General features: G+C 42.0%; 1 protein-coding gene across 1 annotated transcript; it reads left to right on the top strand.

Moving 5' to 3' along the window:
* FRRS1L (ferric chelate reductase 1 like) lies at positions 1-20,060 on the top strand. The gene is made up of 5 exons (XM_039241013.1): positions 1-256; positions 11,912-11,996; positions 14,215-14,353; positions 16,652-16,898; positions 19,875-20,060. The coding sequence occupies exons 1-5, from the start codon at positions 16-18 to the stop codon at positions 20,045-20,047; spliced, it is 885 nt and encodes a 294-aa protein (XP_039096944.1). The 5' UTR covers positions 1-15; the 3' UTR covers positions 20,048-20,060.
* Positions 20,061-27,278: the final 7,218 nt, after the last annotated feature.

Raw genomic sequence — 27,278 nt, 5'->3', positions numbered from 1 at the left:
GATCCGTGCGCCGCGATGGCACAGCCGCCCCGGCAGCGCCCGGGGGTCCGGGTGCCGCTGGTCTTGCTGCTGCTGCTGGCCGGGCCCGCCACCTGCGCCGCCAGCCCCGCGGACGACGGCGCGGGCCCCGGGGGCCGGGGGCCCCGGGGCCGAGCGCGGGGGGACGCCGGTGCAGACGAGGCGGTGCCGCGCCACGACTCCTCCTACGGCACTTTCGCCGGGGAGTTCTACGACCTGCGCTACCTGTCCGAGGAGGGTGAGGCTGCGGGAGGGTGAGGGGCTGCGGCTGGGAGACGCGGGGTAGGGGTGGGGGCGGGGGGCCGGCGGGAGCGGGGCCGGAGGGACGATTTGTTAAGGATGCGAATGGAGGCAGCTCTGGGACCGCCGGGACCGGGGTGGGGAGCGCACTACTCAGACCCCCGCCGGCCTGCGTGAGGCATCTGAAGAGCGGTCAGCCCCTTCCACCCGCTGCCTGCTTTACAGGAGGGGAGACCGAGGCCGGGAGAGTGAGGTGGTGAGCAGAGCCCTGCGCGGCTGCAGGCAGGTGGGGCTGAGCTTAGGCTCCCCTGGTTTTCCGCAGCTGGCCTCCAATCGCCCTGTCCGGGGTCGGGGTAACGGGTGGTGGGGGAGCAGGCCGCCGTCTGGCCTGGGGTGTGTGAGGGCCGGGGAAGCTGGTGGGAAGCAGAAATCACGATTGGAAGCGATGTCTTACTTTCTCCCTATTTGTATTGACCTACATTTGCGGTGACTGGGGCCCCAGCCTTCCAGCATTCTGTGCCTGCGCACTGCCCTGTCAGCAGAGCGGGGGCATATCTCCTACCCCACTTTCGTCCCAGTTCTTTTCTGTTACCACACACGTTAGGGTCCCCTAGAGTGAGCCACCATTGTTGGGGGCCGCTGGGCCCAGAGACTAGGGGTTTGTCAGGCACAGACCTCCTTGTGGTGTTGCTCCAGTGAACACAAAAGCCAAGCTGACTGCGTGCAGAAGAAATAGAAACCGGCCTCTTAACTGCTGCAAGTTGGCTAGTAGTGATTTTCCTCTTCTTCTGTTAGGAGGGATATGCAAGAATAAAATTGGGGTTGCAATGTTGAAATGTCCCTGCAACTGATACGATGCTGGGTGTATTTGTTGTGTAGAATTCCGCTCAGGTGCATACGACAATCACACATTAATGGCTTAAGTAAGGTAGAAGTTTCTCTGTCATGTAAAGAAATCTAGAAGTAGGCAGTCTAGAAATCTAGAAGTGGGCTGGTATTAGAGGCTCCATGCTCAACAGAGACCCTGGACCCTGGTCTTCTGCTTCGTCACTATTCTTAGCATGTAACTTCACGGGCCCAAATGGCTGCTTGATCTCCACCCATTACCTTCACTTTCCAGGCAGTGGAAAAGAAGAAATGGGAAGATCCCTGACTACCTTCATTGGCCACAGTTTAGTCATGTGGTCGCATGCACATTCAAAGGAGGCTGGGAAAGGTGCCCTTTTAGCTGAGAGGTAATGTGCCCAATGAAAAAACTGGGATTATCGTATCAAAATGGAAAGACTGGATTTGGGGAACTATGTTAGTTGGGTAGAGGTTCAGGTGCTAAAACAGAGATACCTACATATACTGACTCAAATAAGATACTTTATTTTTTTCCTCACATGGGTCTGACTGGTCTGGACAGGTGGGACATCTCTATTCCACAAGGACATTGAGCAACCTACAACATTCCTTCCATCTTCTTCCACCATCCAGTAAAGCTTTGTCCTCATCTGTGTGGTAGAAGTTGGGTTGCTTGCATGTCCTCATTCAAGCTTGAGGAGAGGAGAAAGAGAGGGGATTCAGGACAAGCAGTTACCTTTTAGGCTGCTTGCACAGATTACTGCTGCTCACATTCCTTGGGAAGAACATAGTGAGATGATCTAGCTGCAAGAGAGGCTGGGAAATGTAGTCTTCTATCCGGGCAGCCTTATGGCCGGGGGGAGGGAAGGAGAGACGGGGCAGTGGGAGGATGACAAACAGAATTAGCATCTATCGCTCTGGAAAAGAATAAACATTTCAAAGCCCATCTGTTTCTGAAAGCATCTAATACATATTTATTCTGTTGGTAGTCAGCCCAGCACACTGCCAGGTGACTCACAACGTGGCACACGAGAGCTCATATTCTCACGGGGCACGGGTCCCTAACAAATGGAGGAGAGCAAGGTCAGGTGCTCTATGTCAGTTTGTATATACAGCGAGAACGAAGTTGCAGAGTCCAGACGGTTTATGAACGTGGACATCAGGTGGCTGCAGCCATAAGGAAGGCTTTCTAGAGTTGAGCTAGGAAGCATGAAAGACTTGGGTGAGACAGAAGAGGGAGGGCTTTTGGGTGAGGTGACCCCAGAAGGGCAGCAGGGCGTGTGATATGTGTACACATCCCTACTTTGTCTACGTCACCCATTCTGCACATACAGCCTGAAGCTGGGCTCTAACCCCCAGAAATCCATGATGGTTCCAACCTGCTCATTAAATGAAGCTTCACCTCCTTTATCTGGAATTTTCTCTCTGGCCCAGTTTCATTTTACAGCCATCTCTTACTCCTCCCCTTTGCTCACCCTGGGCTTTCACTGTTGTCTTCTCTCTCCAGTAGTCTCACACCTCTTTAAATGCAGGTCATATGGCCATCTGGTGGGTGCTAGTGGGGACATTTGTGGGCTGAGTCTCTCAGAGGCAGCACCTCCACCGGAAATCTCTGGGCCTCGGTTTTAGCCCTATGGGTCCTGAATACAGACTTTCTCAAGATCCCTAGAAATAACCAGTGACATTGCCTTAAAAGGGGACTGCCTGAGAGGGAGAAGCAGAAGCAGGAAATGTCCCAGGTGGATGTTCTAACCCAGAAACCTAAGGGAAAGAGGATGTCAGGAAGCGGCGGCCCATGGCGTTGTGGGGCCCCATAGCATAAAGGCTCAAAATAGTTGATGGATTCAGAAAAGGAGAGGTGAATTTTCCTGGGATGAATTCAGTGGTGAAGGAATTGGTAGTGGGGGCTGATTGATTTTGAAGGAAGTGGCCAGTGAAGAGGTAGAAATAGTGCCTTTAAACTACTCTTTGAGGCACCTGGATGGCTCAGTCAGTTAAGCTTCTGACTTGGGCTCAGGTCATGATTTCACGGTTCATGGGTTCGAGCCCTGCATCGGGTTCTGTGCTAACAGCTCAGAGCCTGGAGCCTCAGATTCTGTGTCTCCCTCTCTCTCTGCTCCTCCCTCACTGTCTCAAAATAAATAAATAAATAAACAAACATTAAAAAAATGAAAAAAACCCCTACTCTTTCTTTCTATCAGTACAAATGAGATTATCTTTTTCTAGTGATGAGGCTACCTGCTTCCTCTCTGCAGGGTACCCCCTTCTCCTGTTCAAAGTAGCTAACTTAACTGAGTTTTCAGTGGAAACATGGCCCGACAGTATGAAATCAGAAAAAGGGAATTAGAATAATGGGGATGGAGAATTCACTGAAACCTCAGGAGAGCCCACTGGCCATTATCCACCTTGTCTAGAAACCATTTCTCCAGTGTCCAGATAGTCCAAGACCCCCAAAGCCAGAGGCTGAAAACTGGCTGATTTGGGATCTTCAATTGCCCCCTTAACTGTTCATTTTTGTAAGTTTAATTTTTTTGTTTTATTATGCTAGCTTTCAGAATTCTTAGGGATTCCCATGGTCTTAGCCTATACAACTCATCCTTACATTCCTAACTCCACTAACACCTCTTTCAGGGAGCCTTCTATGATTTTCTCCCGCCATCCCCTGCCACCGAGTGAGGATATTCTCTCATGGCATACCATCTAACCCTACTATTCACTCTTTTTATTCTCTATGCTCAGGAGTTTGGATAGGGCCTTGATGCTTGAATCCTACCACTCACACCTTTTCTTCTTAAGGTTCTTAATGCAGAATCTATATGTGCAGAACAACAGAATGTAAAACAGATCACCTCATGATTCTGGGCAAATATCCTATTCTGAGGATTCTCTGAAAAAACTTAGTTGGGTGTTGTTAGCTTAGTATTAAGTCCCAAGTTAAGCCTCCTGCTTTCGTCTCCCTGCCATGAAGATCTGCAAGTCCTAAGTCCCACCTGCCAGCCATGGGGATGGTGGTAGCGGACTTGCCCTTGGGGCCATTCCCTGCCTTGGAAGGAAAAGAGGAAACACACGCATGGTTGCTTATCTTTAAGGCACAGCGATCTGACACTTGTAAAATGTGGCCTGATCAGTGAGTTTCTGACCATCGAATTCTGACCACAGTTTTTCCTACTTGGGAAAGAGCTAGTAAGACAGTAGAGAGAAGGAGAGAGCTTGGGGAAAAGGGTACAAATTCCTTCATCTGCCTGTATTCTTCCTACCTGTACCGTGCATTGTATGTGGATACCTAGCTCATCACCATACCAATCTGGCAGTTCCTTAAAGGTAAATCATATACATCTGATCTATCTATATATCCTCCATTAATGTAGTCTGGTAATAACACTGATTGGAGCTAACTTTAAGTGCTTACTGTGTGCCAGGTACTGTCCTATGTCCCTTATCCATATTAACGTTAATTCTTACAGCAACCCTCTGACTTAGATGCTACTATTAGCCCCACTTCAGAGTTAGGAAAACTGACCCACGGAAAATTTAAGTATTCTAGTTCAGTCATACAACAAGAAAGTAGCAGAGAACTATGGAGATTTGTTGATTGACTTTGTGGATAAGATGGTACAGGGTATCCAGCCTGTTGTTGAAGTAGAGGGTCCCAGTTGACCTGCACTAGGAAATACAGTGGGGCAGACTGAATGAGGTATTTTTGTGGGCAAACTTGAGAAAAGGGGGTCAAGATTGTCGGAGTAGTTGGCTCCGTGAAGTTTCCTACACTGTGGAATGTCGCGATGAAGGCTTTGCTAAATGGGCATTCACGTGTGTGTGGAGCTTACATATTTTACATTATATAAAGTCCCTTGACATTTTTACTTCATTATATGACTCTGATAAGTAGAAACGATGATTCAGGCAGTTCAGAAAGAGAAAGAAGCTGGTGCAGTAGTTCTCAGACTTGAACAGACAGCTTCTGGTTAAAACTTCAAGGAATCAAGTACTAAATTAATACCTGAGGGCTGTGAGCCAAGCAGTCAATTAGAAGCAATAAATAGCAAACCAGAAACCATTAACCACCCAGTGGAGTATGGCAAAACAGGCTCAAGGGATTGGAGAAAAGGAACAGACAGTGTCTGTGAATTAGACAAGAATGGAAACCACAAATATTCATCAATTGATGGATATCTGGGTTATTTCCCATTTTTGGCCATTGTGAATGATGCCGTGAACATCTGTGTACAAGTTTTTCTGTGAATATATGTTTTATCTCTCTTGATATGAGTATTTACATAGAAAATCAGAAAGAACAAACATCTGGGGCGCCTGGGTGGCTTAGTCGGTTAAGCGTCCGACTTTCGCTTGGGTCATGATCTCGCCGTTCGTGGGTTCGAGCCCCGCGTCGGGCTCTGTGCTGACTGCCAGCTCAGAGCCTGGAGCCTGTTTCAGTCTGTGACTCCCTCTCTCTGACCCTCCCCTGCTCACGCTGTCTCTCTCTCTCTCCTAGAAATAAATAAAAAAAAAACATTAAAAAAAAAAATTAAAAAAAAAAAAAAAGAAAAGAAAGAACAAACATCTATAAATCAAGAGAATTCAACATGGTCACCATAAATAAGACCGGTGTGCCAACAACTCTCTTCTTCTTCAGCAACAATAAGCTGGAAAAATGCCAAAAAAAAAAAAAAAAAACCCAAAAAAACCCCACAAGATATTATTTAAAATAGCAACAAAAATCTGTATAATGTCCAAATTTTGCCTAAAAGAGAATGCCCTGGTCCTGCATAGAGAAAACTTTTGACCTATTAAGGTATATAAAGCATAGGAATAAATGGGAAATACAACATGATCTTGCAAGGAGTAACTTGGTATTATAAAGATGTCACTTCTCCCCCTATTCATCTATCCATTTAATGCAGTTCCAGACGAGAGCCCAGCAGTATTTAGGGAGAGAACTTGACAAATTAGGATCTATCCTTTTCATGGAAGAATCAAGTTCTGTGAATTGCTGAGGTATGTTGCAGAGCCTAGGAATGCAGATAGTATGGTCCTGGCTCAGGAGCAGTCAAATAATCTAAAGAACAAAGCAGAAAATCCAGAAATAGACCTTTCATATGACAGCCAGTAAATTATTAAAGGTGTCATCATACGTTGCTAGGGAAAAGATGAATTATTTAATAAATGGTGTTGAGAAAAATTGATTCAATGTAGGGAGAAAAAGAAAACTGTTTTCTTATCTCACATCATATTAAAAAAATAATTCCAAATGGGTCAGATCTAAATGTGAAAGGCAACACTACAAAGTTAATAAATAATCGTGCGGGGACATCTCTTCCTATCCTTGAAATGGAGGTTAATCTCTTGGACAAGACTCTAAAAGCACAAATCAAAAGAAGAAAAATGATTTCCTCAACTACATCAAATATAAAGATTTTGGTCCAAGGAAGACTGTCGTAGAAAGAAGTAAGATTGATAACAGACTAGAAGGAAAGAAATGCATGTGAAAAGAACAGCGAACTAATAAACTAATAATCTGGAATATACACAAAGTCCCACGAGACAGACTGAAAACCAAAGTAAAAAAAAAAAGCAAAGATTAAGCATATACACATCATAGAAGAGGAAACCCAAGTAGCTGATAGAGATACGAGGAGACATTTAACCCCACGAGTACTCAGGAAAATACAAATTAAAATACTGAGAATGCTGGATAGTACCGAGTACAGGCAAAGGTGTGAGGAAACAGGGACCCTGTGCCCTATGGACAGGATTATAAACTGGTGGTGCTAGTCAGAATCCTCATCTCATTGAGCTTTGTGGAATTTTCGCTGGGACCCAATCGTTGCTCTCCAGGGTTTATTAAAACAAAACAAAAATCCTTGCATGTCTTTATAAGAGATATATGTAAGGAAGTTCATCTCCTTCATTTTTTGACAAAGCAAACACTGAAGGCAATTTAAGTGCCTAAACTTGGGAGGTTATTTCAGAAAATGCCGTTATATGTGTATCACGGAATACTAGTCAGGAGTGATAGCAGGTCTTATATTACATATAGGGATGGATTTCCCAAGGGAAATAATAAACAATGAGATTTATCGCACAGTGTCATTTATGTGAATTAAAAGCATACACAAGCCATCTATTTTTCCAGTGCACACGTATATGAAAATAAACCTATGGACGGTGGGTGGTAGGTTGTGTGGGCCCTTGCTCGTCTGCTCTGCTTGGGAGCTCCCAGACCTTGTGCGTGGCCTTGGAATGGCCAGTGCACTGCAGCTGTGGACAGCGTGGCAGGTCAGCATCGTTGGCATTGTGAAAAATTGGCCCTGGAACCTCAACTTTAGATCCAGGTTCAGCTGAAAGCACTTAGGAGATTAATTTGCAATGTAACCATGTAAGACTTTCAGGATGGCATCGTTAGGAATATGAAAGAAGTTTTGCATAAGGCAGGACCTTGCCCTGGGCAGGCATGCCCATTCCCCATGAAGAGATGAGAAGCTTATGCCCCAACTCCATGTTGTCGGGTACCCATTATTACTAATGTGTGCTCTCAACTTACCAAATAAAATACTGCTTTTTAAAGATGTGCATGTCAGAGTGCTCATTTTCTTAAGGCCTCCAGTGTTTGCTGAAGGATATACATGAAATACACTAGACCCAGTGTCTAAGATAGGGAGGAAAATGGGATTAGAAATGGACTAGGGGAACATGTTAAGATGGGCTTTGCATAGACTGATATGAATGTTCCGTAAACAGAGAAATACCATCAACTTAATTTGGTGTACCTATGTGCTTAAAATTCTACAATCAAAATGATTTTCCAGTAAAATCATACAGTGAATATAAAATGTCCTGTTGAACAACACTATTATCTAGCTAGTTATCAAGATGATAACAATCAACAAGATACAGTCTTTGCAGATACACTGTGTTGGTATTCAAGGACTAATCCGTCTCAGTCTGTCAGGATCCAGTCAGAAAGAAAGAAACCATATTTAAGCCTTTTTTTTTTTTTTTTTTTTTTTTTTTAACAGGAGCCCAGGGAATTATCTAAGTAGGTATTGGGGGACCAAAGAAGCAGAAAGGAGCACAGAGACAGGAAGCAGCCACCAGCCCTGGGCCTGGGGTGGTGAGAGGGGTGGGGGCAAAGAGAAAGGCTTGAGGCTGTGAGAATCTAGAAGGTCAGACAGGAGACCAGCGCCAGAAATGCAGCCCACCCTCTGAACCAGCAGCTGCTGCTGGTTCCTTTGAGGGCATGATGAGGCTGGTTATGGGAGTCTAGGAAAAAGCTGGAAAACATGAGCCTTCTGTCACTACAACAATGAAGTGGAATCAGTAAGGACTTGTGAAGTGGACAGCAAGTCAACTGGAAGGAATGGTCATCTTTCCTTCCTCCTGCCTCCCAGCCTCCCTCCAGTGTTTCCTTTTGACAGAGCCTGGCCAGCTGGCAAAGGAGAAATGTGGTTTGTAGAGTACTCAGACCATCATAGAGTTGGCTATAGAAGGCTGGGTTGTAGCTCAGAGACAAGAGCTTAAATACTGGCACATGGTCTAAACTTACTTTATGCCAAATAGATCATTTAAATTCAGGGGAAAAAACTGTAATATTGCTGTGCTTAATATTGCTCTGCCAACCCCAGCTAGTAGAGTGAAATTAGTTTCTGGTGCAGATAACCCAGAGTTAGTGCAGACCCCACAGTTTCAATGAGGTGCTCCATAACAAGACTGTCCTCACTTTAGAACAGCTGGCTACAAGTCCTGGGGCTCCCCATACGCCCCCAGGTTCTGTAATTCACTGGAATGTTTCACAGAGTTCAGGAAAGCGTTATACTTACACTAAAGGGTACAGTTCAGGAACAGCTGGTGAAGACACACATAGGGTGAAGCCTGGGAGTCTCCCAAATGCAGATTTTCTGTGCCCTCTTACAGAATCAGGCCTTGTCACTCTCTTGAATATTAGTTTGTTCACCCTCCAGGAAGTGGCACTGAGCTTTGCTGTCCAAGGTTTCTACTGGGGTCTCATTACACAGACATGATTTATTTAATCACTGGCTACATAATTGAATGCAGTCTCCAGCCTCCTATCCCTCCCTGGAGGTGGGGCTGCCTTACAGCCCCAAACGTCTGATCACCTGATTGGTCTCTCTGGTAACCAGCCCCATTCATGTGATCCCAAAGAGCTCATGAATAGCAAAGATAGTCCTGCTGGGAAATTCCAAGGATTTAGAGTCTTCTCTCCCAGGGACCAGGGACAAAACTCAAATCCTTTATTATACAACATCTTACAAAACAAGATAAAAATATGCCCAAATGCATTTGACAAAACAAGTTCTCATTCCAAGTTTTAGAAGCATATAAGATAATAGGAAAATAGTGCTCGAAAAGTCCTGAGAAGCCATTTGCTAACACTAATAAGGTAGTTTGGTACATTTATAGGTGAGTTTTGTTCCAAAATTTGCTTATTTAGAACTTAGAAACCCATACTTCTAGAGATGATTTTACCCAATAGTATTGGTGCTCAGTCTAGTTTACAGAACTTAATAACAATCCAGTAGTAATAATAATTGGCATTTATTGAGCTGGAAATAATGCCAGTGTATTACAGATGCTAGGAAGTAGGAGAAAATATAGATAAACTGAGAAGCAGTACTATAAGAGACTGTCTTTTTAGTCACCTATAGAATATTTTTTGTTGGTAACTTTTTTGAGAGAGAGAGAGTGAGAGAGAGAGTGTGTGTGTGCGCAAGCAGGGAAGGGTCAGAAAGAGAGGGAGAAAGAGAATCCTAAGCAGACTCCATGCCCAGCACAGAGTTCTATCTTACAACCGTGAGATCATGACATGAACCAAAATCAAGAGTCACTTAACCGACTGAGCCACCCAGGCGCCACAGTTACCTAAAGAGTTTTTAAATGGTAAGTAGTCATTACATTGTATTCTGAGAAAAAAATAACCTCAGCATTGTAGTGAGAAATAAGAAGAACATATATGAAGATACTTAACATAGTTTCAGGCATTAAGCAGTTGCTCAATAAATGTTAAGAGAAAAAAAACTTCATTCAAAGCAGGACTCAGTCTATAGTACTGAAATAGATTTAGAACTGAGCATAAAATAAGCATAAAAGTAGAAAAGCTGATGTGTTTGGCCCAATTGCTTAAAGATGGCAAAAAGCTAGGGCTGTGTTTTAGCATGTGGTCAAGATCTAGGGTAGTATCAAAGAATAGTCTATGGTGTACAGATGTGTGCCGGGAAAGTGTGGCCTGGTGGCTTTATTTTATTTTATTATTTATTTGTTTGTTTAAATGTTTCTTTTTGAGAGAAAGAGAGAGACAGTGTGAATAGGCAAGGGGCAGAGAAAGAGGGAGACAGAATGTGAAGCAGGCTTCAGGTTCTGAGCTGTCAGCACAGAGCCCGACGGGTGCGGGTGGGAGTGGGGGCTCGAACTTGTGAACTGTGAGATCGAATCAGATGCTTTCCAACTGGGCCACTCAGGCACCCTGGTGTCCTTTTTTTTTTTTAACCGTAACCTAAAGGAACGAAGTAAACAAAGCCTTGAGTTCATTTTTTTTTTTTTTTTTACAAATAGTTTATTGTCAGATTGGTTTCCATAAAACACCCAGTGCTCATCCCCACAAGTGCCCTCCTCCATGCCCATCCCCCCCTCCCCCCCATCCATCAGTCCTCAGTTTTTGTCAGCATTCAAGAGTCTCTCATGGTTTGCCTTTCTCCCTTTCCCCTACCATTTCCCCCCTTCTTCTCCCCCTTGTTCCTCAGTTAAGTTCCTCCTAATCCTCCTATACGTGCAAACATACGATATTTGTCCTTCTCTGCCTGACTTATTTCGCTCAGCATAACCCCCTCAAGGTCCATCCATGTTGCTACACATGGCCAGATTTCATTGTTTCTCATTGCCATGTAGTATTCCATGGTATAGATAAACCACATCTTCTGGATCCATTCGTCCGTTGATGGACACTTAGGCTCTTTCCATGTTTTAGCTATTGTGGAGAGTGCTGCTATGAACATTGGGGTCCATGTCAAAGCCTTGAGTTCATATTTATTTACATATCCTAATGTCTGTGGGTGATTTTATTTATTCATTTGACAATCATGTAGTCAGCGTCCAATGCCAACAAGCACTGTGCTGGACAGAGAACACGAGGAATCACACTTGGTTCCTGTGTGCCGGGAGTTAACAGCCGAGGAGAAAGGTCTTGCTCTCACGATCTGGAAGCAAAACACAGGGCTGCCTTTTGGTGTGTGCTTGAATGCATTATGATGTCAAGTAATCTTACAAGAAAGATACCTATTAGAAACGATGTTGTTTGAAGAATTTAGTGAGATATGAAAATGTCCTATACAGCATAAAGAGAAATGGAAGTTCAGAGAAGGGGGAAAATCCTACAATTGTGTATAGGTATATAAATGGAAAGGAAAACCTCTGCTATCAAATACATAAATATTGTGGATTTTTTTTTCTCATAGAGCACGTGTACTGTATGAAAACTGTGATTTTCACACTCCCAGAGACTGTGGTGAGCCAGTGGCTGTATGGAATTATGCCACCCCCTGACTCAGGTTCCTTGGCTGTAAAATGAGGGAAAGGCCACATATCCTCAGTTAATGTGCAAGACTGTCTCAAAGATTTGTACCGTACACCCTGCCGTCATGAAGAGGGTGATTAGGCTGAAACAAAGCCCTTTTCTGAGACCCTAGGTGTTTCTAGACACATGTGATAGAAAATAGCAAACATATTAAAAAGAAAGATGTCTCCTTGGAAAAGCTCTCGCTGGATTTTCTAACCATTGTTTATTCTCATTGTCTAGGTTACCCTTTCCCTACTGCTCCCCCCGTGGATCCATTTGCCAAAATCAAAGTGGATGACTGTGGAAAAACCAAGGGATGCTTTAGGTTAGTAGATCTGCGAGTTGGCTAACTTTAAGGCTAAGGTACTGATTTACTTCTCAAGGTAATTTAAATTGCATACAGTTTATTCTAATCAGGGGCCTGCACCCCCTCATAGCTTCAGCAGGAATGTGGCCTGTTTCCAATGGCCACCCCAGTTTTCATTCATAGAGGCTATAAACTCTAGGATGCTACTTGGCGCCAGAACATTCTGACCTGGTTTTTCATTTATGACCATACTGCCATTGGCCCAGGTATCGACTCCTAATCAGTTGTCTGTGTGAAAAAGAATCATGGCACCAGGCTATGTCTTAGGGCTGTGATGGGACAGACAATAGACATCTAAGACCCAATTCCTTTTCTTTTTTTTTTTTTTTAATAGTTTATTGTCATGTTGGATTCCATACGACACCTAGTGCTCATCCTCACAAGTGCTCTCCTCCATATCCATCACCCCCCTTCCCCTCTCTCCCATACCCATCAGTCCTCAGTTTGCTCCCAACATTCAAGAGTCTCTCATGGTTTGCCTCCCTCCATCTCCCCCTGTTTACCCAATTCCTTTTCAAATAATGACTCATGACTTAGGAATATCTGGATGATACTAAATAGTCATTCAACACTGATTATTGTAGCTGGTTTGTTATCTTACATTTAGTGAGTCCTATGTGATTATTAGTAGTGTTCTGTCAAGATATGATGGGCCAGAGCTAGCAAACACCAATAATGACAGGGAGCCTCCCATCTAGGCAGCTCCACATTGTTGGAAAAGCCTCTTCCTCTTTAAATTTGTTATTTCCTAGAATAAACTGTCCTTCAATAAAGGTTGTGATGGCCACTGCACTGGAAGTTCTGAATTTTTTTTTCTTTTCTTTAGTGCTCAAGGAGAAACAATTGAATAAAGGGGTTTTGAGTTTTCTTTGGATTACAAAGGTATTTCTAAGGAATTTTTAAGAATCCAAATAATACTATTATTGAGGAAGATGGCCAGCAATGCTAAACCTTGTGATTTGGTGACATTTTTGACAAGGGAAGGAATTTCAGTACACACTGACTTCAGGGTGACTTGTTTTCAGGCCCGTTCACTTCTCCTTTAGTTTTCCTTATCCCCGTTTGGCATGGTCAGCCCGTTCCATGTTGTCTTGAAACTTACACTGCTTTCACCCATTCAGGGCACCTGCTGGCCTTGTGGCGTGTTCCTTGCCTCCTCAGTCAGTACTTGGCAGCCTTCACATGCCTCCCACCTCAGCTTCTATGGTCTCGCCCATTGCTACATTTTTTGCTATTGTGAAATTGCTGTTCCTCAGCTAGGGCTTTCTGATTCTTAAAGATCCACAAGTCTTCTGTAAGCAAGTTTAAATTTGTACTTCCATTTCAATAGTGCTCCTTAAAAAGATTAATGTCTGCATAATCTGGATAACCAGTTTATACTGCTCTATAGTGTCTAAATTTGTAATTGTGTTAGCACCAGGTAGCCTGATAGAGAGCAGATTTTATAAATACTGATGCATTCATGCTCAGTGAATACCAGATGAGTTATTCTGTTGGTGTATCGTATGTACAAAGGTTTTGCAGCAGTTCAAACAGATAAAAGTGGGGGAAAGTGGAATCATGTTTAGTGGTGAGAACATGCTCATCCAAGAGACCCTGCACAGTGTAGTCAAATATACCCCATGCAGGTAAGCAAAATCAACCTTCACGAGCTCCAAGTTATCTCTCTCATGAGTGTTGTGAATTCAAATGTTCCTGGTTTGTAGAAGTTAAATACTTATATTTAATTTGTAAATTTTTGTTAGTTTAGTTGTATGGGAATTTGTAATTAAAAAAGAATTGGTATACATTTAATTAACAAAGACAACTTATTAACTCAGAGAATTTTTTCCTCTGAAAGGGATTCAGAAATAATTCAGTAATAACTAATATCTGAGAAGCTCTAATATAATGTCAAGAATACTGGCTGGGAGTGGAGGCCCAGGTTCAAGTCCTGTTGCAGCTACTGACTCACTGTGGAAGCGCTTCCCATCTCTGGTCCTCAGGTTGTATGTAGATAAAAAGGAGCAGATATTCTCCATGTTCTCTTCTGAGTGCAACTAGTTTTGAGATCTCTGGTAGCAAAGATCTAATTTATTTGATAATCTTGCTTAGCTATGCCTGATACATTGATGCCTTCTTAATGTATTTATGAATAAGTAGATGAAGTAGTGATATGTTTTGATATATCCTATAGATATGGCAAACCGGGCTGTAACGCAGAGACTTGTGACTACTTCCTTAGCTACCGGATGATAGGGGCTGATGTGGAATTTGAATTGAGCGCTGACACAGATGGTTGGGTAGCAGTTGGATTCTCTTCAGACAAGAAGATGGTAAGACACAAATCATGATAAAAGAGGATTTTTCCCCCCTTCAGTTTGCGGTACTACTGTAGATTTTAGAGAATGGGCATGGTTATGTTTCTCTAGGTTCCCATGCCACTGTTAAATGTGAGAAATGAATTTCTAGAGTTTGATTTTCTTTCTTAAAGCAAAGCAAATAAATTGCTCAAAGCATTATAATGACTATATTAGTTATAGCTCTCTGATTGCAAGTTAAAAAAATTCAAGCTACTCAAACAGAAAAGAAAGGGTTGGCTATGAGAATACAGGGTATCTTGTGGTACCTGCATTTGTTAGTTGTTATGGCAATAGTATTGCAAGAAGAGTCTCCAAAACTACATGGTTTGTAAGCATTATTTCTCATTCACATGTGTGTGAATTGGCTAGGGCTCAGCTGGGCTTGGCTCCTATCCATGGGTTGGATTCAGGTTTTCTCTCATTCTGGAACCAGCAGCTACCAAGGCATGTTGTTTTCATGGCAGAGGCAGAAGGGCAGTAGCCATCCAAGCTTATTTCCAACCTCTGCTCACATCACATCTGCTAACATTTCAGTGCCCAGAGTAAGTCACACTGCCAAGCCCAGAATGGAGGGATGGGGGAGTTCACTTCTCTTACCAAGAGGCCCTGTGAAGGTGTGGTAATGTAATACTAGTACTGTGGATTGAACAGTTGAGTCCAACAACGCAGTTCTGTGTAGTACACATGGGCAAGAACACATCTGGACCCGAGAAAGACCAGGAACTGGGGCTGGGAACAGGCAGGGCATCAGGATCCCAGGCAGCTGTCCGTCTCTTCCCTCTGTTTCTGTCTGTGCCTCTGCTGTGTTCTTCCCCTCCTTCCTCTGTAAGCGCCATCATTTGCCATTTCACTGTGCCAGGGTGCCTCTCGGTCTGCTACCAGGCCAGACTTTCTGGGGCCTCTGTACCTCTCCACATGCTGCTGCAATGTCAAGAGGAGCCTTCTTCTCTTCACCTGGCCTGTTTTGAGGCTCCTGCAGTGAGAGAAGGCCAGCTCAGACAGGGTTAGAGCAGTGGGAGCGGTGAGAAGTGCTCAGATTTGGGGTATGTTTTGGGTTTTTTTTCTAATGTTTAAGGGAGAGAGGAGAGAACGGGAGAGGGTCAGAAGGAGAGAAAGAATCCTAAGCAGACTGCATGTTCAACACAGAGCCCAACATGGGGCTCAATCCCACAACCCTGGGATCACAACCTGAGCCAAAATCAAGAGTCAGATGCTCAACCAACTGAGCCACCCAGGTGCCATTAAAGGTTTTCTTTTTAAGTAATTTCTACATCCAACATGGGGCTCAAACTCACAGTCCTGAGATCAAGAGTCTCATGCTCCACTGACTGAGCCACCCAGATACCCCATTTTTTTAATGCCCTATTTTTTAAAACTTTAAACATACAGACAGTTTGCAAGGATAGTGCAACATACATGCTTCATCCAGATTCATCAAATAACTTCTTTATTGTGGTGAAATGTACATAACATAAAATCTATAATTTTTAGCCATTTAAAGTATACACTTTAGTGGCATCAATTACATTCACAGTATACAACCATTACCACTGTCTACTTCCAAAACTTTTTTTTTTTTTTTACACAAATGATGACATTTTGCCACATATGCTTTCTCTCTCTCCCCTGCTATTGCTGCTGATATTTGCTATTATTTTTATTATTTTCTGGAAACTTTGGAGATTAAATCTCTTTATTAAAGTTCAGGAAGTTTAACATTAATACGATAGTATTATTAAATATGCAGCCCATTTTCCAGTGTTGTCCATTGTCTCAGTCCTATCTTTTATAGAAAGATTTATTTTATAACTTAAGATTCTGTCTATGAACACTATTAGTTGTCATGAATTTTTAGTCTTCTTTATTTTGAAATCATTTCTTAGCCTTTTTTTTCTTTTTGGTCTTTCATGATGTAGGCCCTTGTGAAGATTACAAGTATTTTTGTAATACTTTTTGTAATCATTTTCATAGAACTCTCAGTGGGTTTGTTTGATTGTTTCCTCATGATTAGGTTACTTTTGTGCTGTTAGCAGGAATACTGAGTATCTGGTGATATATTCTTTGAATGTCACATCAGGAGGCACTTGATGTCAGTTCTTGTGATGCTTAGTTTGTCACTTGGTTAAAGCTTTTTTAATAAAAATAGGTTTTTGGGTGGGATTTCAAATTACAGAAATAATGAAGTGGATATATCTGAGTGAAATTTCTTTCTAGCAGAAATGTTTTAGGAGACACACCTTTGACTTTTCCCCCCACTGTTTTTCACGTTAGGGTGGTGATGACGTCATGGCCTGTGTCCATGATGACAACGGCAGGGTCCGCATACAGCACTTCTATAATGTAGGCCAGTGGGCAAAGGAGATTCAGAGAAACCCTGCCAGAGATGAAGAAGGAGTCTTTGAAAACAATCGGGTCACCTGCAGATTTAAACGCCCTGTGAACGTTCCCAGAGATGAAACAATTGTCGATCTGCATTTGAGTTGGTATTATCTGTTTGCTTGGGGTCCAGCCATTCAGGGTAAGCTCACACTTCGGCATCCAGTTTAAACACCAGACACTGCTTTGCTTATGTTCATTATTTTTTGGGCAGGAGAGTGATAAACCGTTCGGATAATATAAAAGAAAACGGAGATATGCTCCTGCCTTTAGAAAGTTGTAATGGACTTATACACACAGACATACAAATGGACAAGTAATACACATACGTAGTTAGCACAGCACCAGGTGATATATGATGTGTTATATGCTTAATGGAACAGATCATATATCTGCTAATATGTAGGGATATGTGCTATATTAAATTCTCACAACATTCTTTACTCCTCACCACATCCTTGAAAGATACTGTCATCCTCATTTTGGAGAGATTAAGGAACTTGTTCAAAGCTATACGACTAATTAATGGAAGAATGAAAATTCAATCCTAGGTCTGTCTGATTCCAAAGTCAGTGAGTACTCTTAGCTCCTATGCTCTAAATGTAAAAAATACTGAACAGGAAAGGACATCTTGAGACTTCTCTAGAGATTGACGCCAAGCATCTCATTAGTGTTCATTTTATTAGTGTTCTGGTGGTCATAAATCTACCAAATTATCTTATACTTTAGCCCATTGCTCCTCAGATTTTAATAAGTACAGGAATTGGCTGGCTCTATCATTAAAATGCAGTTTCAGTAGGTCTGGGGTGGGACCCTGAGATTCTGCATTTCTAACAAGCTTCTCAGTGGATGCTGGTCCATTGAAGACCTCACTCTGGGTGGCAAGGCTCTTTGGGAGATCCCCCACAAAGACCCAAGGATGTCATGAGACCTTTGGAGGCTGCCAAAGTCATGTGGCACGGTGTCTTCAGCATTCCTCCTGGCTGATCAAGCCTAATGGCCTAAGAATGAAAGTGAGTTAGTATTCATGGTCCTTGTGAGAGAACTCATTCTGGCTCCTAGCAATTAATTGGTTCTTTCTGTACTGTGTGCTCATCCACCCTCTGTTGCCTAATCATCATCTTCAAATTGTGTGCACTGATTAGTCTGGAGAGCTTATACCTTTTTTTGCCTGTTTCTAATTGGGAAAACATTTGGATGTCTGCAGATTTGTGACACCTTCCCCATTTGCTTATTTCCCATGATGGAAACAATGGATCTGCAGTTATATCTCTGAGTGCTTTCAATACTCACGGAAATAAATTACATCTTAGCCTGGAGACGTGAACTCATTTAAAATGATAGGATTTGAAAACTGAAACTTTAGATTTGAGTGTGGATTCTCCCTCTTGGTAGCTGTACCCAGCCTTTATCTAAATTCTGAACTCCGATTTCTTTGTATCTAAAACGGGAATGATGACAGTACCAACTTCATAGGATCCTTGTAAGCATTAAATGAAAACAAGTACTTGAAACTCCTTTACAAATTGGAGAGTGCTGTACTTTGGAACGTCATCGCCTGGTGTAAGTGGAATAATAGCTTAACGTTCTGAGCCCTCCTCAAGTCTGAACCCATGTTGCTTGATTAGCCCTCTAAGGACTTCATTGTCCTTGTCTCTGTCCTCAAACAGAACAGACATACTCCTACCCCATATGTGGGCTTGTGCTTTTCCTGTTTCTGGAGCGCCTTCCATTGATTAAATCATTCTCTATTGATCATATCTTATCCACTCTTGTAAAGTCTCTCAGAGGGGATACACTTTAAGCTAAGGCTTGAAGGGGATATAGGATTAGGTCTCCCTCAAGGGAAGCCTGACGTGGAGGTGCATGGGTCGGCCTTGGAGCCCATCATATGTGACCAATGAGGGAGGGAGGTTAGGGGGGAGAGGCGATCAGATCTGTTGAAAGAAAAATTTCCATACCAGGGCACCTGGGTGGCTCTGTCAGTTAAGTGTCCAACTCCAACTCAGGTCATGATCTTCTGGTTAGTGGATTTGAGACCCACATCAGAATTTGCGCTAACAGTGTGGAGTCAGCTTTGGATTCTCTCTCTCCCTCTCTCTCTGCCCCTCTCCTGCTCACACTCTCTCAAAAAATAAACATTAAATTTTTTTTTAATTAATAACAAAACAAAATCTCCATGCCAATCTGAGGAGTTTGAATTTGTATTAACAGGAGCCAGCACGGACCTTGGAGCAGGGGATTAATGTGTCAGATTTAGCAGGGCTTCCCTACCAGATGGGACTTTAAAAAACACTCTGAGCCTTATTTCCAGGAGCACTTTGCACTGAACTCGAACGCCTATAGTATCCTTAACCCAAGTTCCATGTGGCTTATTCAGGAGGTCAGGCATTTTGAATCAATTTCAGCTTTTTAAGCATCCCATACACACACCCTTCCTCTCTTTACACGTCTCACCAGGTTTTAAAAAAAAGGTCTCCAGTCCAAATACTAGTTTGATCTCTTAATCTTCTGACTTTCTCTACTGTTCCACCTCACTCTGCCTGTCAGACATACAGAGGTACACATAGCACACTGCACACTCTCTGGCCTCGGCAGGCTATCACTTTACGTACCACACAAAATGAGAGAGATTTCCGTCTGTAAGGAAGGATAGCATGGTCAGAGAGTTGTTGATGATCCATTATATAAAAGATCTGCTGGAGGGAAAAAATTATAGCTCTTGCTGCTTAAAATTGAAATACAGTTTATCATTTGGTATTAGTAAGATAAAACTCATCAGACACCTCAAAAGTAGACATTCATACAATGCCAAGAAGCAACAAAGTGCGGTGAAATGGAGAGATCAATAGTATTGTTCTGGTGGGGGGGGTGTGGATTCATGAAAATGAGCCTTTTGGGGTAAATTTAGCTACTTTCTATGTTATTTCTATTTCTATGTGTGTGCAAACATGGAGAATTCTGATGATAATTCTAATACCTGATTCCAGATCTTTTTAATCCCTGCTTATGTATTCAGTTTTAAAGACTTGTGTAGTTTTTCTGTTGTTTGCGTATATCATTTTAAATCTGCGCACTTTTTTTGACTGCCTCCTTCCTTCTGCTTTCTTTCTTAAAGGCTCTATCACCCGACATGATATAGATTCACCACCGACTTCAGAACGTGTTGTCAGTATTTACAAGTATGAAGACATTTTCATGCCATCAGCTGCCTATCAAACCTTCTCTTCTCCATTTTGTTTGCTTCTCATTGTTGCCCTGACCTTCTACTTATTGATGGGAACCCCTTAACCACAGCTGCAAAGCCAACATATTACATGGATTAGAAAGTCTTTAGTATAATATATTTTTAAAAAATATGCAGTATAATTTTAGTTTTTATTATTTAAAAAAAGACTCCTATGATTTCAGCTTTTTGGAAGAAAGAGCAAGTTTCTTTCCTAATCAAAGAAGATTGTTTAATATTGATCCCGTACTTTTGGAAAGTAGTTACTTAAAATTTTTCTAAGCACTCTCAAATATGCTTTCTTATTTGAGCCTTCATAACATCTTGAGTTGGCTTGATGAAACTTACTAGTGCCATCTTACTGAATGGAATTTGAAGTTGAAGAAAGCTACCTTTTTGATGACATCCATGCCATGTGGCCTTAGCTACTTGGTCAGTTAACATATAACAAGGTAGAGAAAGTGCTAGGCACGGGGTCTCTAAACAACCTTTACTCTTCCAACTAGAGCCCAATAGAGTTACCTGAAGCATTACTAAAGAGAGAGTTTCACTGCATAGTTCACAACCAGCCTTGTGGGCAGAAGGAGTTTCCAATTTCCATGAATGTGTTTGGATATTTATTCAGCTGCTGGGGAAAATGGGAAAGGTTACAATGATAAGAAAATGGTTCGTATTTACTTGAGATTTCTTCTGAATCAGTGAGTAGTTACAAGAAAATATTTTTTATTGCTGTTTGGAAAGTTTAGAAAAGGAACTGTGACTGTACTTGAAGATATAAAACTATATTAATGGTAAAAAATATATGGGCATTCTTAGTGGTTAGAATTTGGACTCTTCTATCACTGTATTTTATAAATTAAGTTATTCATCTGTGGTTACAGCTAATTGTGTTGTCAAGAGTTGGCATCCACTGGGTATGATTGAATATGTATTATAATAGACAAATCATCTTAATAAAAATTTATGGCATTTTGAAAATAAATCAACATTTTGGAGATTGTGGAGATCTGGAGTAGAAACTTTTTAAAGATGACATTTTTTAAATTAGAAAATGGGAAATGACCCCTAAAGTGAATTCACCTGGAGTTATCCATTCAAAATGTTCAGACTTGTAAATTGAGCGAGTAGTCAGCATAATATAATAATGCCTAGACTTAATGCATTCTCTTTTTTCAAAGGAACCCAAATGTTCCTTTGTTCCAAATGTCTGTGCTAACAGCCCAGTCAGAGGAAAAGTCTATGGGTCTAGTTGAGTTGCTGATGGATTTCCATTGTAGAATTTTGGAGTCCTCTGGCTTGCCCTCCCTCACCCTGTTGCTTTAGAGCTGGCTCCAATTTTGTGATTAAACCAGACTGGAGAATGATTTCTAATGCCATCCTTGGAATTCACGTCAGGGTGAAAGTCTGCCTGGGGAGAGAACTTTCAAATTCTGGAACTGTACAAAATAAGGAAAACAAGGAGATTCTGTGACGTGGTTTACCAAGTGCATCTGAGGGATGTAGGAGAAATAATCCTTTTGCAGATGGGAGAGATTAAGTGACATTTAGTGACCAAAAGAGTTGGGTGGAGGCTTCAAACTCAGGTCTTTTGGTTCAAGTCTGTGGCTCCACCTCACTGTCACCTCAGAACTAAGCCCTCTGGTTCCGGCTGCGGTGGCCTGTGCACACCTTTGAAGCTACAGTGGTTGTTTAGCGGTAAGGATACGGAGCAGGCAGGCACCCACTTTGTATATAAGAAGGCAAATATTTTTATACTTCCCTCTCATGTATATAGTATTTCAGCTATGAATAGATTAAGACTAAAGAGAGACAGGCTAGCCTCTGTAGCAGGCAGGGAAGGAATAAATTAACAGGTTTTCCTTCTGCTTACGTTTCAAGTCAAGCGAATTATTTCACAAATTGTTTCTACTTTGATGACCAGTTTTACATATCTGTGCTTAGAGCGTTCTCTGACTTCTTACTGCCACCAGGGTACAATGGAAACTGTTTTGATTACCTCCAAAATCATCTTTTGCTACCACTCCTCACTTGCTATCTTCCAGCAAGACTGCTCTCACTCACCTCTCATGGTGTCGCCTGTGCCCAGACACCTTCCACTTCCTTTGCTTGCTGAGCTCCTACTTATCTTTCAGGTCACAGCTTCAATTTTTCTTCCTCCACTCCCCTGGACTTGGCAGGTTTAGGTCCCTGCTACGTGCTCCCACAGCACACTGGGCTTCCTCATCATATTACTCATCACACTTCAGTCGCTTGCTCGCCCTCCCTTGCTAGCTCCCTGGTGCAGGGACCATTTCTTGTTCCTCATCATCGCAACAGACACTGCTACACAGTAGGCACTCAGCAAACCTTGTTGAACAGAGTAAGTAAATGAAACTGTACTTCTGTGCCAAGTTTGTTTGGTTCAGAGGCTTGCATTTCATATGCAATGCCAAACGGGTGAACAGTTTTGTATTCCTCCACTTGTGATCAAACCATAAACCATTCCTTTAGCGAACACTGAACTTTTGAAACACAAGTAGAAAGACGGTTAGTAACAATGCTATTTTACCTTGCAGTGAACCTTAGTGGGTATTTTTTAACAATAATGGTTGTTCACAGATAATTCACAGACCAGGGATGCAGAATGGTATTTGTCATTTCGCAAGATCCTTATTTATAGGCACACTGGAATTAAAATTCTGTAGACCTCAATTTCATTTATTCTTACCTAGACAAGACTAAATTTCTATTTTATCTCTGTATTCCCATTCTCCAGCATACTGCTTGTTACAGGGGAGATGCCTAATTTTTTAATAAAATACCTGAAGACAATAATAACAGCTAAATGTATTTAGTGCTGTTCTAAGCACTTAATGTGGATTAACCCACATTATTCTACACATTTATTAAATGGACCCACTCTCCACACTCAAATTAGGTAGGTGCTTTTTTTCTTCTCTTTACTGATTCACAATAAATAGGAGGACTTTTGTAGTTCTATTTGGGGAAAGAGGTACAATTTACTTCAACTTCCTTCTTAAAAGCATCTAGTCTTTATTTTAGCAGTCATTTTAGTGCTTTTAATAGTTTGTTTTTTTAATATACAGATTGGATGGTACTGGAAGAATGTATTTGTCATAGTTAATTTTTTAGAAGTGATTTGTCTAAAACCTCAGGTCTTCTCATTTGGAGCCCAGTGCCCTCCTTTGTGCCACTGTAGTCTCAAAGCTGAATTTATAACCATGATTTCAAAAACAAAATGCAGGAGCCATATTTAATGATCTTAAGCTGGCTTTTGTTATTAAGGAAATTGGAAAGTTGGGACCACTCAGGATGGATTTTTCATCCCAGATAGTTTTCCCTACAACTTCTGTAATTAAGTTTACCACCTATATTCCGGATTTTGTGCTTCCAAGATGTTATCCCTGAGGTGGTGTTCCATTCTTAGCTCTAGCCTGGGGTCCACATCCTTTTTCTGTAAAGGGCCAGATGGTAAAGATTTTAGACTTTGCAGTCTCCGTTTCCACTACTCGGCTCTGTCACAGTAAATTTAGAACCAAGTGAGCTGCAGTTTTAATTTCTCTAAGCTGTGGAAATCATGAATTACTTTTACTGCTGAATTGCTCTTCATGGTGGGGATTACAGTGTTTCAGAGTAATTTATTTCCCTGTAGATTTATTTTCCAGGGTTATCTAAATCTGTGACACCCAGGGGAGAGTTTGACACATATGACTATAGCCTCTCCTTGTGTACCCTAATGGAAAAATGTTTGGGAGCCCTTGCACTAGGCCAGGTGCTGAGATGTGTATACTTTGTTGTATATAATTGTATATAAGTGTATATTCTTGTTCTCTAAACAGAATTTGATTATGTTTAGTGAACAGTTGGATTAATCTCAGTGTGTTTGTATATATATTTGTACATACATGATGAGGTCTGTGTGTGTTTATACATAAATCCCTATATTTACCTGCCATGCCCACGTGAAGGTCTGTGTTAGAATCGTTCCTGTTTCTGATCTCTTGAACGCTCTAAACCCCAAGAGATACAACATTGTGCAGATTGCAGGCAAAACTACCCTTGAGTTTATAGGAATTGAGTCTGTAGAAAGCATTCCTTTTTTAAAGCCTTGCTTCTACCACTCAACATTCTATGAATTGTTAAAAATGTATAAAGTATCATTATTGAGCTTGACTTTTCTATAATTTTAGTTAAGAAACTAAGGCTAATGTTAATAGAGTAAATGGCATGTTGATACAACTTATACATGTTTTGTATTTAGATTCCCTATTCAGGTATTTAGTTTCAAGTTGGACTTCTTTGTTTTTATATTCAACAAACAACTTGAGTAGAAGTTCCTTGTCACAAAAATAGAGGCTATACTAATGTGATTTTTAAATATGTCTGGAGACTGACAAATGAAGTGAAACCTCAAGCTCTTTGAGATTTTTCACTTAAAACACACTGATGCTGGGCTGTTTTCAGTTCTCACCCCTGAAAGTTTGCCATTAGGCAAATAGCTATTCAGGTCTATTCTTCTGGAGGGTAAGCGGATTTCCCAGGGTCACGGGGTGTGGCGGGTGTTGTGGCATTCACGCAAGGGCCACTAGAGTAGGTACCATTTCATCACATACTATGTCCTGCCTTCTGGAAGAGTGAGTGCTGCTTCTCCACTTGCCTTATTCCCACAGACTTTGACATGCTGGAACAGTCTGGCTCCAGGAGTATTAATATACTTTTTTGAGACTGTCTACAAAATACTATTTTGTAAAAAACAAAACAAAAAAAAAACTATGCCTTTAAATAGACACTGATGGGTTGTATTTGTTTTATAATAATTGTGTACCTCATGCTCAATTGTGATTGATTTTGAGATTTATGTATATTTATAAGCCTGTCCTATTGTGAATTTTTACTCTAAGACCTGATACCTTACTAATAAAGACATGGATTTCTATTTAGGTAAAGTAATTATAGCAATATTCCTAGATGCTACCTAAATGATTATTCTGTCCATTTGCCATCACAAAAACTTTTATCTTTGGAGAATTATGTCACAGTAAGGAGCTATTAACTAGATTTAAACTTTAAACTATAAATTCTCAACATGGTTTGAAATTCTTCCTGTCGATGTAATTAAAGTTCGTTTATAATTCCTTATTGCTTTGCTGTGGTCCGTTTTTGGTTTTCTGTGGTTTCTTTTACATGCTTTCCATTAGTAGAGTCTCCCTGAATTTTTAGACCTTGGAGAAGATTGACAGCTTGTCTCGTCTGACAAAGAGCAAAGTCATGTTGCAGTAGTCAGGTAAAGTCCTTGTAGAGAAACAGTTTGCAGAATGAAATTGTATTCATAGCTTCAGCTTAATACCTTTATTGAATAGTAAATGGAGGCCTATGATCCCATTTAAAGTATACAGTATTAATCAGTTAGTAGCACAAAACTAGCTCGCAGAATTTCAGTTGTGAGTCTTACTGGCAGCTAAATCGTTTTACATGTTAGGAATAGTTAGAGTTTAGTAGTAGAGCCTCCTGAATCACCAGGGAGGTACGAGAATTGCGCAATGTAGTAGCTGAGCGGTCAGTGCTATGGGGGCTAGACTGAGAAGCTCAAGGAATGTCACGTTAAGAAAGAATTAGGTACTACCACATTCTGCATTATAGGCTAATCCACACCCCCTGAGAAAACAAACACTGTACAGTGTTTCGTTATTTCTTGGTATTCTAAGTGTTCCCTGTGGTATTTATTTTGCAGGATACTCAGTGGATAGCTCATCTGTCCGACCTGCCCCTGGCTGATGTTTGACTTGGAATTTCCTTAGGGCTCAGTCCCAGGTGCAGGGGCCAGGGGATAAGCTCCAAGAACAGACAACCAATGTGAGAGTCACCTGAATCTGGGAAGTCGAGAAGCTTTAAGCACTTGTTCATTCATTACTTCAGCATGTATTGAGGATTCTTGTGTGCCAGTTCCTGTGCTAGACACGACACAGTGGGGACTGCAGGAAGAACAGCTTTTGATTTCCGCCCCTAAGAGGTGCACAGCTTGGTGGGAGGCAGACACATAAACACCGTGATAATACCTTTTGGTGGCTGCTGGGATAGTGACGTACTCAGGTGAGGTGTCAACTTGGAGTAGAGACCCTCACCCAGCCTGGGGCAACCAGGAGAGCAGGCACTGGGCCTGAAGTGGAATCTTAAGGAAGGGGTAAGAATAAAGCAGATGAAAGGTATGGGGGAGACACCCCCAATAAATAGCAGAGCAGCTCCTGAAGAAGGACCAGCAGGATGTGTCTGGGAACCGCTGCCATTTGACAAGGTTTGTATGAGTTTCCTGTTGCTGCTGTAACAAATGACAGTGTTTAGTGGCTTAAAATGAGAGAAATGTGTTCTCTTGCAATTCTGGAGGCCAGAGTCTGAACTGAATCTTCGGGAGCCAAAATCAAGATGATGGCAGGGTGTATTTCTTCTGGGAACTCCAGGGGAGACGATCATTCCTTGGCTCTTCCAGGTTCTGGTAGCCTGTGGCCTCGACACTCCAATTTCTCTGCATCCTTGGTCAGATTGCTTTTCCACTTCAGTAGCCTAATCTCTCTCCCTCCGTCTAATAAAGATATTTAAGATTACACTTAGACTCCGCCCACCCCGGCGCCCCGTATCACCCAGGATAATTTCCCTTCTCAAAATCTTTAATCATATCTGCAAAGTGCCTCTTAACCTTGTAAGGCAACACACCTAACAGGCTGTAGGGATGAGGACGTGGCCATTATTCATTCCACCACAGTGCTGGGGGATAAAGGACAAGGCAGGGAGTGGGGAGTGAAGGTGAGTGTGGCTCCATCACAGAGGACCTTGGAAGTCATAGTTAAGAGCCTGGACTTTTCCCATAGGTTAAGGAGGCTTTGAAGGGATCAGATTATATTTGAGAAAAGTTGCTTTGGCTGCAATGCAGAGAATTGAGTGGTGCAGGAGGGCAGAGAGAGACCACCTAGAGGCTGCAATGACATCACCATGTGGTGCCAAGAACATACAAACAAGTGACACTTAGGAGTCAAGCCCAGCAAGACTTGATTCCCAAATACCAATGGTTTATTTATAAATAGAGAAGGATTAGTCTGGATGCTTCGAAATGCATCCAGCATCTTCTGGTTTTCAGACTTACTCTGATTTACCCAGAAGGGTGGATGTTTATACATTGGGTGGCCTCAGCCTTAGTTTGAGAGCCACGGAAGGGACAGGCTAAGCATTCCAAACCCTGATCTGTAACTCTCAAACACAACCTTTCCAGGTCAAATGTAAATCTGACCTGTGAAGATGCACAGC

This window comes from Hyaena hyaena, unplaced genomic scaffold, assembly GCF_003009895.1.
Source record: "Hyaena hyaena isolate Hyena2069 unplaced genomic scaffold, ASM300989v1 scaffold_6, whole genome shotgun sequence".
Taxonomy (NCBI): Eukaryota; Metazoa; Chordata; class Mammalia; order Carnivora; family Hyaenidae; genus Hyaena; species Hyaena hyaena.
Note: the sequence above shows the minus strand (reverse complement) of the source record. Positions and strands in the feature narration are given on the sequence as shown.